Raw genomic sequence first — 12,947 nt, forward strand, 5'->3', positions numbered from 1 at the left:
TGTATGGCTATGTGGAAGGGTCCTCAGGCCTCTTCTACACTGCCATGTAAAATCCAGATTATTTGCTTTAAACTGGATTATATGGCAGTGTAGACTCGGGCCTCTTCTACACTGCCATATAATTGAGATTATCAAAGCAGATCATCCACCTTATTTGCTTTGAACTGCAGAACATGAATCCACTCTGCCATATAATCCTGTTCAAATCCGTCTGAATTTTATACGGTACTGTAGAAGGGGCCCCATATAATTCAGTTAAAAGCAGATATTGTGGATTATATGAGGCCCTTTGTGTTTGCTTTTATTATGCTATTTTATACTGTTTATTGTTATTGTCATTTGTTATTTTATATATTTTGTTATGATGTGTTTTGCTGTTCTGTGTGTAACTATGTTGTATTATTTTGGGCTTGGCCTCATGTTAGCCGCCCCGAGTCCCCTTTGGGGAGATGGTGGCAGGTTATAAATAAAGATTATTATTATTATTTTATCTGCTTTGATAATCTGGATTATAAGAAGCCTCGTATAATCCAGTTGAAAGCAGATAATCTGGGATGAGATCCTGGGGTATAAGGTAATGAAGATCCAGCCAGTCAGCCCTACAATATAAAGTGTTAGTTTTGACCTTTAATGCCTTACATGATTTGGGTCCTTACCTACAGGATCGCCTTTTCCCATAGAACCTACCCTTTAGGACACTGTGGTCTTTTGGTGGATGCTGACTCCAATTTAAGACCCAACTGAAGACCTTTCCGTTCCGAGAGGTCTTCCCTGTAAACTCTGGATCATGAATTTTGAATTTACATTATATTACCACTATGGGTTGGTTTTTGTATCCTGTGTTTGGTGTATGTGTTGTCGAACAATTTAAAACGGCAGTGGATAGTGAGATCCAAGCCGCTGTGGGTTAAGCCTGGTAAGAAAAAGCAGCCAATATTCCAGAATAAATCTCACCAAGTTGAAGCAGAACCCACCGAGGTATTTATTTAATTTTAGCTGAAAGTAATGCCAGCCTGCAGTAATCCACCCCCAAAATAAGCTGAAATACAACAAAACAGGCATTTTTATACAAGTCTGATTCAAAGTTCCCACCATCCCCAGCTTGGCCATGATTGGCCAAACCAAGATAACGTCAATTAGCTCTCCTTGCGGAGGTGGGAGTCTGGCACACTTTAGCCAATGGGAGAGCACTGCCTGCCTCTGATGTAGATTTCTCTCTGTCCTGGAAACGAAAAAGGGGGAAATAGCCTTTCCAACGCCCTGCCAAGAAGTAGGAAAACCGCATTCAAAGCACCCCTGGCAGAGGGCCATCTAGCCTCTGTTTAAAAGCCTCCAAAGAAGAAACCTCCATAACACTCTGGGGCAGAGAGTTCCACTACTGAACAGCTCTCACCATCAGGAAGTTCTTCCTAATGTTCAGATGGAATCTCCTTTCTTGTAGTTTGAAACCATTGTTCCACATCCTAGTCTCCGAGACAGTTGCATGGTTTCTCATGACTGAACTCCATACCAGAATGACAAATGTCACCTATTGTCCAAGCAGCAACACAAAGGTTGGGTGGTCCTCCAGGGCTCCCATTGACCTCTGTGTCACCTGGGACTTATGGGTTGCATGGAGGTAGCTGATTTAATCCAATCAAATGCAAAGGAAGCTTGGCAAGATGTTGGCTGATCCTCCCAGGGCAGGAAAAATGTGGGCAAAGGTCATCGCAAGGCTGGGTTGGCAGCTTCTCAAATCAATTTTATAAAGTGATACAAAAGCATGAAGAGTCTTTCAGTTGCTTCCGACTCTTCATGGCCTCATGGACCAGCTCACGCGAGAGCTTCCTGTCGGCCGTGGCCACCCCCCAGCTCCTTCAGAGTCAAGCCAGTCACTTCAAGAATACCATCCATCCATCTTGCCCTTGGCCGGCCCCTCTTCCTTTTTCCTTCCCTTTTCCCCAGCATATTTGTCTTCTCTAAGCTTTCCTTTCTTCTCATGTTGTTGTTGTTCATTCGTTCAGTCTTCTCCAACTCTTCGTGACCTCATGGACCAGCCCATGCCAGACCTCCCTGTCGGCTGTCACCACCCCCAGCTCCTTCAAGGTCAGTCTAGTCACTTCAAGGATGCCATCCATCCATCTTGCCCTTGGTCGGCCCCTCTTCCTTTTGCCTTCCACTTTCCCCAGCATAATTGTCTTCTGTAGGCTTTGCTGCCTCCTCATGATGTGGCCAAAGTACTTCAACTTTATCTCTAGTATCCTTCCCTCCAGTGAGCAGTCGGGCTTTATTTCCTGGAGCTGCCAATCTGCTACCGGGCACAATTCAAGGTGCTGGCGTTAGCCTATAAAGCCCTAAACGGTTCTGGCCCTACTTACCTCTCTGAACGCATCTCCACCTATGAACCGACTAGGACATTAAGATCGTCCGGGGAGGCCCTGCTCTCGGTCCCGCCTGCGTCACAGGTGCGGTTGGCGGGGACGAGGGACAGGGCCTTCTCGGTGGTGGCCCCTCGGCTATGGAATGCCTTACCTGTAGACATCAGACAGGCCCCTTCGCCGCTGGCGTTCTGGAGGAAGGTTAAGACCTGGCTCTACGAACAAGCGTTTGGCTAAACAGTGCAACTGAACACAGGAAGACGGTAAAATTGAACATAGGAAATGGTACAAGGATTATGAGAACGGATTCCGATTTGTTATTGAGGCGTTATGATATGATAATGATTGTTTGATTTTGTCTGCTGTATATTATGTGTTTTAATCGCTTAGGATATTGTTGTGATAACCTGTATTGTGTAAACCGCATTAAGTTGCCTAATTAGGCTGAAAAATGCAGTATAGAAATAAAGCAAATAAATAAATAATAAATAATAAATAAATCTTCTCATGATGTGGCCATAATTATTATTATTAGGCTGTTAGGAATTGTGGGAGTTGAAGGTCCAAAACACCTGCAGGGCCCAAGTTTGCCCAAGGCCTGCTCTATAGAATACTGCCTCTTACACAACACAAAAACTTCTCACTACCTCCAGCGCATGCGCCCTGAAATAATCTTGGTCCTCTCTGCGTTCCGTTACCTTTCCCTCGCTGTTAAAAAAAAATCGTTCTGCGCATGCGCCGTTCTCTCTTCCTCTCTCTTTCCTTTTCAATACCCTCGTGTGTTGTTGGGCTTCAGCTTGCTTCACACGGGCGGTACCCGGATGTAGCTGCTCACGTTCTCCAAAGAGAGAGAGAGAGAGACCCCTAGGGGAGGGAGAAGGCGGGGAAGTTTACGCATGCGCCGTGGCCTCTCTCCTCCTCTCCTTTCTTCCCTCAGGGGCTTGGACGTCTCTTAGGCTGGTCGCTAGGCCTTGAATCCAGGCGGGGCTGGAGGTGAGTGGGCCTCGTCGGCGGGGGAAGCGGGGGACGGACTCTGGGCCGGAGGTCGAAGGGCAGGAAGTGGCCTCAGGTTGGGAAGCCAAGAAAGAGAAGGAAGGAGACAGGGAAAGAGAGAGAAGCATTGGTTGGGATGAGGGCAGCCCTCACATCCACATTGTAGAGTGAATGCGGTTTGACACCACCTTAACTGTCATGAGCAAACTGGGGCCTTGTAGTTGTTTTGGATTCCAACTCCCACCATTCCTAACAGCCTCGGGACCCTTCCTTTTCCCCCTCAGCCACTTAAACACACACAAAGGCTGCATCTACACCATTTGACATCACATTAACTGTCTTGGCTCAATGCTGTGGAGTTTTCCAAGGTGTTTAGCCTTCTCTGCCAAAGAGTGCAGCAAACTACAACTCCCAGGATTCCACAGCATTGAGCTTTGGTGGTTAAAGTGGGGTAAATTGCCATTAATTTTACAGGGTAGATGCACCCAAACATGCACTTGCTGTTCTTCATTCCTCAAGGCTATGTATCTAGAAAGAGTTGAAGCAACATATTGTCGAAGGCTTTCATGGCTGGAACCACTAGGTTCTTGTGGGTTTTTTCGGGCTATAGAGCCATGTTCTAGAGGCATTTTTCCTGACGTTTCGCCTGCATCTATGGCAAGCATCCTCAGAGGTAGTGAGGATGCTTGCCATAGATGCAGGCGAAACGTCAGGAGAAATGCCTCTAGAACATGGCTCTATAGCCCGAAAAAACCCACAAGAACCTAGTTGAAGCAACAGCTTGCAGGTATATTGTCGAAGGCTTTCATGGCCACAATCACTGGGTTGTTGTACGTTTTTTTGGGCTGTATGGCCAAGTTCGACAAGCTTTTGCCATTGGTGTGTCAGAATTCGCCAAAAACCTAAGCATAGCTTGAGTGGGGTGCCACTTCAAGAAAAAAATGGCAATATTTATAGTTTAAATAAGAAAAAATGTATAATCCATGCTGAGTTATAGAGCGAACAATGCTCAAATGTGCAGATGTTAAATTTGTAGAGCCTTTTACAAATTTAGGGATGGAATTAGTTTAGTTCTTATAAGGTGTCTGCATGTCTCTGTGTCTGCATGTCATCAAAAATAGCCATGCATGTCAGTGCTGACACGAGTGTCATAGGTTCACCAGGCATTCTCTCCTGACGTTTCACCTGGTTAAACATGAGCCAACAATGTCATGTGGCGGCAAAAAAAGCCAATGGGATTTTGGCCTGCATCAATAGGAGCATACTGTCTAGATCCAGGGAAGTCATGCTACCCCTCTATTCTGCCTTGGTTAGACCACACCTGGAATATTGTGTCCAATTCTGGGCACCACAATTCAAGAGAGATATTGACAAGCTGGAATGTTTCCAGAGGAGGGCAACGAAAATGATCAAGGGTCTGGAGAACAAGCCCTATGGCAAGCCATGAGAGTCAAGACAAAGATCCACCCAGAGGAAAAGTGTTCTTGCCATATATCAAGGGAACCACTTAGGGAAGGGAAGCCGATGAGGAAACACAACATACTAACTATCTACAGACCCACCAAGAAAATCCAACAAATGCTATGTTCAGCAAAGGACAAGAGGGATCCTCTCACCTCTGCAGGAGTCTACCGTATTCCATGCAGCTGTGGACAAGTCTACATAGGGACCACCAAACGCAGCGCCCAAACACGAATCAAGGAACATGAAAGGCACTGCAGACTACTTCAACCAGAGAAGTCAGCCATAGCAGAGCACCTGCTGAACCAACCTGGACACAGCATATTATTTGAGAACACAGAAATGCTGGACCACTCTCACAACCACCATGTCAGACTACACAGAGAAGCCATTGAAATCCACAAGCATGTGGACAATTTCAACAGAAAGGAGGAAACCATGAAAATGAACAAAATTTGGCTACCAGTATTAAAAAACTCTAAAATTAAAACAGCAAAACAGTAGAGGGAAAACAATCAGGGACAACATACAAACTATCTACAGAGCCACCAAGAAAGTCAGCCACAGCACAACATTGCAACAGCACAACAACAGAGAGGAAGAGGCAGGGACATATAATTATCTCTCAACAAAAGTTTGCCCCAGGCACAGTCAGGCCATTGTATGCTAATCAAGGTGGTCAGTTGAAACATTCACACCTAGCCCCAGCAGAGAAGAATCCTTTGTCTCACCCTGGTCATTCCACAGATATATAAACCCTTTTGCCTAGTTCCAACAGACCTCACTACCTCTGAGGATGCTTGCCATAGATGCAGGCAAAACATCAGGAGAGAATGCCTCTAGACCATGGCCATATAGTCCGAAAAAACCTACAACAACCCAATCAGGGACATCTAATCAGCCCTCAACAAAAGATTGCCCCAGGCACTGCCAGGCTATCAAATGCTAATCAAGGTGGTCAGTTGAAACATTCACGCCTAGCTCCAGCAGGCAAGAGTTCTTTGTCCCACCCTGGTCTTTCCACAGATATTTAAACCCATTTTCTTAGTTCCAACAGACCTCACTACCTCTGAGGATGCTTGCCATAGATGCAGGCGAAACTTCAGGAGAGAATGCCTCTAGAACATGGCCATATAGCCCGAAAAAAAAAATACAACAACCCAGCTTGCAGGTGGTTGATAGATGAAGACATGGAAATGTCAGGACTAATTCCCAGTGTGGTTGCATCAGGGATGGGTAAAGGTGAGGCAATAGGAGGAAACAATAGCCTGAGGCAGGTTTGTTGAGCCAAAGGGCATTGGACACAAAGATGAGTGTAAATCTCCCATTTCCTGCTAGGAATAGCAGGAATGTGCCAGTCAGACAGAAGGTGAATTGGGATGTGTTAGTAGATCTCTGGGTAATTTTTCAGCATTTTTAAATGGGTTTCTGATCCCTTATTGTCTAAGAAGAATATATATAAATAAGTCTTAGAATATTCAAGAGAAAGCCAGGAATGCATTTTTGTGTGTGACAGAGAACATGTAGCCTTGGTTCTGGAGGAAGAATATATTCAGAGCCACTCTAATTTTTAACTATTAGTATAAGTACATGCCAGAAGTGACATTTTTCACCTGATTTTGGTAAACGGACCTCCAGATTCTAGTAAAAATCAAAGAAAACCCACAAGCCTGAAGTTTACCCCCTTTCCTATAGAAGACCTACAACTGGTGATGAGCAGACAGGTCCAGGATGGGATGTCATTGAAGAAGTGGAAGTGTTGGGCGCAGTGTGAAGCTGGTGGCAGTGGGGGACAGAAAATTTTTTGAAATTGGCTTGAAGGTTTGCAGAGTGTTTTTTTCTGCAGAAAGGGAAAAAACTTTTTCTCCAGATTATATGCTGTATCTTTATTGGTCTTAAAAGCCTTTCCTCTCATAGTGAGTTAAGAAAGCAATAGAAATGAAACAATAAATACAGTAGGCATGACTTGCTCTTTAACGCTGTAATGAGTAACAGCAGTGGGCAATAAGGAATTAAAACAATTTTTAAAATTAACTTTCCTGGTTCTGACTCACTCTCTAAATGTTACTGAATTGCCATTGCTTTGGGTATAAGTCCTGAGAGAAAAGCAGGGTATCGCCTGCCTGCCTGCCTGCCTGCCTATCTATCTATCTAAAAGGCATTGGCAAACTTTGTCCCTCCAGGTGTTTTGGACTTCAATTCCCACAATTCCTAACAGCTGGTAAGAGCAAAATTTACCCATGCCTGTTTCAGATAGATAGATAGACAGACAGACAGACAGATAGATAGACTGACTTTGCCCCTACTAGCTGTTAGGAATCTATCTATCTATCTATCTTTATCTATCTAAAACAGGCATTGGCAAACTTTGTCCCTCCAGGTGTTTTGGACTTCAATTCTCACAATTCCTAACAGCTGGTAGGAGCAAAGTTTACCCATGCCTATTTTAGATAGATAGCTAGATAGATAGATAGACAGACAGACTGACTTTGCCCCTCCTAGCTGTTAGGAATCTATCTCTATTTATCCATCTATCTATCTATCTATCTATCTATCTATCTAAAACAGGCATTTGCAAACTTTGTCCCTCCAGGTGTTTTGGACTTCAACTCCCACAATTCCTAACAGCTGGTAGGAGCAAAGTTTGCCCATGCCTATTTTAGATAGATAGACAGACAGACAGATAGACTGACTTTGTCCCTACTGGCTGTTAGGAATTGTGGGAATTGAAACAATTTCCTGGAGGGACAAAGTTTGCCCATGTCTGATCTAAAATAACAGCCATCGGCACAGCACTAATGACGCTGAATGATGGAAATTACATTCTGACAACATCTAGAAAGTGACACATTCTGCATTCCTGCCCAAAACAGTCAAATCTGAGCTCTGCGGGAAACATAGTGTTTCATCATTTCTCTGTTGAATTTTCTATTTTGTTCAGGTGGCTATGTCAGCTGAAGCCACCGCAGACCAGGCCTCCTCCCTGGAGAATTGCGCACCCCTGGTCCCAACCCAGCAACGACGGGATGGCGGCGGAGGGGTAGCCGGTGTGACCTTTGACCTCAAGCCCCTGAACCCCAGCAGCAAGTATGTCAAGCTGAATGTCGGAGGGTCCCTGCATTACACCACCGTGCAAACCCTCACCAAACAAGACACTATGCTCAAGGCAATGTTCAGCGGCCGGATGGAAGTGCTCACAGATAGCGAAGGTTTGTTTGTGAGCTTTCTCACAGTCTGTCCCCCACTTACATGCAGGCTGTCAGATTGCCAGGCAACCTTTCACCATTTTGATGGTGTTATGGTTCCCTTTTTTCTGTACTGCATTGAGATACTGTTGCATGTTTCAAGAATTTATTTTAATAGTTTTTTACCTCCACCACTGACTGGGGACCTGTAGGTCAACTGTGCCCTTCCACTGAGTTTGGACAAAAACATTTTTTTCTACCATACATGAGTTGGATATACTTGGGTTTAACTGATACTGTACTTGGATATGTTTTGCTTTGCTGTGTGTCTTCAAATTATTTCTAACTATAGAAGCCTTAAGGAAAATGTATTGTTGGGCTTTCTTGGCAGAGTTTGTTCAGAGGATTTTTGCCTTTGCCTTATCCTGATGCTGAGAGAGTGTGACTTGTCCAAGGTCATCTGGGGAGTTTCCATGGCTCAGCAGGGATTTGAGCCTTGTTCATCCCCATTCAGCACCTAAACTTCTACACCATGCTAGCTCTCACCCATCTATTTTCTTTTCTTAATGACTGCTGTCAATATCTGTATTTGTCTCCTCATCAGATGCTATCACCTTTTGCATTTCTGTTATCCTTCATGCATTTGGTGCTAATGGTTTTAGTGGCAGGACTTGGCTTCACCTCTGTCAAAATGACACTGCTTAATATTCTTCTGTCGTTTTGTAAGCTGAGAACATCCATTATACTGCATAAGCAAAGGGCAGGTTTACTGTATCAAGGGAAAGTATCCAGAAATAGATTGTTCTTGAAATAGTCTGCCTTATTGTTATTTCATTTACACCTGTATGTTTAATTTTATGTTACTTGGTGCTGCTACTGATTTTGGTTATTTTTTGTGTATTCTGTTTTGCATTGTGCTGCCTTGTAAGCCGCCCCATGTCCTTTTGGGGAGATGGGGCGGGATATAAATCAAGTTATTATTACTAAGTTATTACTAAATCAGTTCTGCTTTTTCAGGGTGGATCTTGATTGATCGAAGCGGGCGCCATTTTGGTACCATCCTGAACTACTTGAGAGATGGCTCAGTATCCCTTCCAGAGTCCCAGCGGGAGCTGGAAGAAGTCCTCTCTGAAGCCCGGTATTACCTGATACAAGGTTTGGTTGAGGACTGCCAGCTTGCCCTACAGGTAAGTGGCTCCCTGCTCAGAAACTGAAAAGTACATGTATTTTTGAAACAAGTGGAGAATTTTGCAGGAGAAGTGAGCAGTAAGGCCTCAGTTCTCTTGGCTTAACTGGGTCTTCCAGCTCCACTGCTCCAGAATTTCTGTAAACATTCCATCTGGTTGTTTTAATAATGAAGGATATGCTTGTATTTTTCTTTCTTCCCTCTTACCCCTTTTCTTTGATGTATGCCATTGTTTATAATATTGTGAACTGGTTTGAAGATGCTGGTGAAAGATGGCATATAAACATCTTTAGTCTGTAATGCACGGTAGCTTTGGGAGCATCTAATAAAGCTGATCCACTCTCCCCCTCTCTTATCTTTTTTCTACCCAGCAAAAGAGTGAAGCTTTTGACCCTCTCTGCCACATCCCCATGATAACATCACCCAAGGAGGAGCAGCAGATAATCTCAAGCTGTTCCAAGGTAAAGAAGTGTTGAAATTGTCAGAAATATTAAAAATCAACTGGGTATTTTTTATTACAAAAGTGTGAGTCAAGCACTGAAAGAGTTAGTAGGCCAAAGCCTGCTAGAGTTGGTGGACCAAAGCTAGTGTTGTCCTGAGGAGAGTGAGGTAAACCTCTGTGTGTAAGAAGCTTCGATGAGAGAAACTCCAGGTTAAAGGCCTCGTGTGAAAAGCTTCTATGTGAAGCTCCTGTGTAATTTCCGGGTGAGAGGAAGCGCTATGAGAGCAAAGCTGTTTATCTACATGAGGAAGAAGCCCAACATATAAATGTTTTAAATAAATAAATAAACAAGGAATCAAAGGAAGAAGTAGAAAATATTTTATTTGTGTTGTGGAAACCTTGTTATTGTAAATAGTGCAACTATATTATTTTACTACAAAGAAAAGCCTCCTATGGAAGAGATAACATTAGTCTGTGTGTTTTTGTTTTTTTTATCACTTTGGGCTACTGCTGCTGGTATCACGCTGCTGCTAATAAGTTACTCTGCTGTGCATTTATGAGGAGGGTCTTTTGTTAATAAGCTCACTAGCTCAACATCCCTCTCTTTCATATAAAAAAATCAGAAAATACGACATATTTTTTTAAAGCATGGGGAGGAATGGTTTGTTAATAAGCCCACTTGCCCAACAGAAATCATGAGATCTTGTTATTGATCAGGCCACTAGGCAGTTTGGATGGTTGTTCTCTTGAGTAGGATCAGGGAAGAAATGCCAGTAGCATGGGAAACTATCCCCATGATTATCGATATCCTTGTTTACTAACTTGTAGTACAGATTTCCCAACCTACTGTCTTCCAGGTGCATTGAACCTCCACTTCCTTTGTTCCAGGCCAGCATAATTAATTACTAATCGCCAGTTAATGCACACAGTCGTAGCCCTAAGACATCTGTATTTGTTCTCCTGTTCACATAGCTGTCATTGTCTAAAAACAGCTGCATTGATTGTTGATATTTTGTAACCAGAAGTACATTGAAGCATTGCCTTATAGAGATTTCTTGCAGATAGGGAGACAGAAGTACATGGATATGTTAAGTTGTTGTACATTATTAACTTGGCACATGGTTTGATTTTTACATGGAAATTATTTTTAAGTACCTTCCATGTAGTGGCCTTAAAATGTGAAATAAGCCTTACATGGAGTCCTGAAAGTCAGAATGTTTGTGACTATCCTGTGATGTGACTGTGTATCAGCTGATGGCAAAGTCAAGCAGTTACCTAGACAATTAGTCTTGAAACAACAGGTCAAAAAGCAATGATTACCTTAGTTTTTTTCTAAGGTTTCTATTGTATTTTAATTAACCATTTTCTTTCTTTTTTAGCCTGTGGTGAAGTTACTGCATAATAGAAGTAATAACAAGTATTCCTATACAAGGTAAAGCCTATCATGTTTTACTGTTTAGATTGAGTGTAACTTGGCCTCATACCACACACATTTGCCCTGAGCAAATACTCTCACTTTTTTGCTAGGATTGTGAAGATGCCACACCACCATTTTTTCTCTTCCTTCCCTCCCCTTCCAGTAACTCTGATGACAACTTACTGAAGAATATTGAACTATTTGACAAATTAGCTTTGCGGTTCAATGGAAGGGTGCTCTTCATCAAAGATGTTCTCGGAGATGAGATTTGCTGCTGGTCCTTTTATGGTCAGGGCCGTAAGATCGCAGAAGTCTGCTGCACCTCCATTGTCTATGCTACGGAGAAGAAGCAGACTAAGGTAAGTCGCAGGCAGTCTTCTGTATTCCAAAGACAAGCCTTCCGTTCCCTGAGCTGTTTTAGCTGCATTCATATGTAACTGTAAATGAAGGTTCAGAGGAATCCTGACTAACCATGAATACATGCTAGTACATTCAGTCCTTTTTTCCCACTTGACTCCTCCTGCAGTTGGATATAAGATAACTTTTTAGTGCAGTGGTTCTCAAACCCAGATGTTTTTGGCCTACAATTCCCAGAAATCCTAGCCAGTTTAGCAGCTGTTAGGGTTTCTGGGAGTTGAAGGCCAAAAACATCTGGGGACCCCAGGTTGAGAATCACTGTTTTAGTGCATTATATGAATCTGGGATCACAATCTGTTGCTCTTTTCCAAATCTGGGGACCTTCCACTCAGCCGTATAACCGAGAATATCGAGGCAGAAAATCCCACAATATCTGCTTTGAACTGGGTTATCTGAGTCTACACTGCCATATATTCCAGTTCAAAGTGGATAATGTGGGATTTTATTCAGGTGTGTGGAAGGGCCCCTAGTTTGCAAACCAACTTATTCTTGCTCGTTGTATCCTACCTGGGACAGGATCCTAGGTTTGAGCAACCTATTAATGTTTATTTTGTTCAGTAATTATGATAGCAGAGGTACTTAAGCTGAAATAATTGATTCTATATATGACTACACACCCCACTTGGATGATGTGAGTTTTGCCAAATTTTGTCTCATGCAAACAGATATGGACAGTGTGCTTTTTGTTTGCCCTGATGTTGTGTAAAAGAACAATCATGCAACCTATTTTAAATGAACTTACAATCATAATATTGATAGGTAACAATAAAAAAGGCTGCAGTTGAGCATTGTGCCTTTATGTAGCACCTTCAGTCAATAGGTGACAGATTCCCACTGGATCAGTTTGCGGAGCATAATTAAAAGGGAAAATGTACAGACCCTTTCCTCTTTTTGAGCCTGCACTGAAAAATTATATCTTTCCATCAGTGATTTATTTATTTTATGTCAAAAACATTGCATAAATAAATACTTACTTAGGCAATCCCTTGTAGTCTGACTATGATGCCTCCCAAGTGTAGGTTCTTGGATGTGGATATGTAGAGGACTGTAGAGCCCTATTCTTGGTTTCCAGGTAGAAAGTGGTTCCAATCAGGGTTGGCTTGACACGCCTTTCTCTTGGCACGTTTCTCCCTTTCGACCTCCATTTGTGCATCTTCAAATTCCACAGCACTCCAGTTAGAGCACTCAAGAGTTAGGATTTCCCGGTGTCTATGCCACAGTTTTTAAGGTTAGCCTTAAGCCCATCTTTAAATCTGTTTTTCTGTCCACCAGTATTTTGTTTTCCATTCTTGAATTGGGAGTAGAGTAACTGCTTTGGGAGACGGTGATTGGGCATTTGGACAACGTGGCTAGTCCAGCAGAGTAAATAAGTATAAAACTGATAAAATAAAGGGAGCACAAGCAGTTAAATAATTTTAGACCAAAAACCGGCAACAGTGATCACATTGTCTATAGCAGGGGTCCTCAAACTTTTTAAACAGAGGGCCAG

General features: G+C 43.0%; 1 protein-coding gene across 2 annotated transcripts in view; it reads left to right on the plus strand.

Moving 5' to 3' along the window:
- Positions 1-3,143: 3,143 nt before the first annotated feature.
- The window catches only part of KCTD13 (potassium channel tetramerization domain containing 13), a 131,449-nt gene continuing 121,645 nt past the window's right edge, over positions 3,144-12,947 (plus strand). For both annotated transcript variants that reach the window (XR_010910124.1, XM_060780255.2), the window contains exons 1-6: positions 3,144-3,350; positions 7,753-8,020; positions 9,014-9,183; positions 9,554-9,643; positions 11,004-11,056; positions 11,205-11,400. Coding sequence is in view for 1 of the 2 variants with exons in the window: in XM_060780255.2 (XP_060636238.1) it covers positions 7,759-8,020; positions 9,014-9,183; positions 9,554-9,643; positions 11,004-11,056; positions 11,205-11,400 (771 nt within the window). In the remaining variant the exon portion in view is untranslated. The remainder of the gene's footprint in view (positions 3,351-7,752; positions 8,021-9,013; positions 9,184-9,553; positions 9,644-11,003; positions 11,057-11,204; positions 11,401-12,947) is intronic.

This window comes from Anolis sagrei, chromosome 6 (assembly GCF_037176765.1).
Source record: "Anolis sagrei isolate rAnoSag1 chromosome 6, rAnoSag1.mat, whole genome shotgun sequence".
Classification (NCBI taxonomy): domain Eukaryota; kingdom Metazoa; phylum Chordata; class Lepidosauria; order Squamata; family Dactyloidae; genus Anolis; species Anolis sagrei.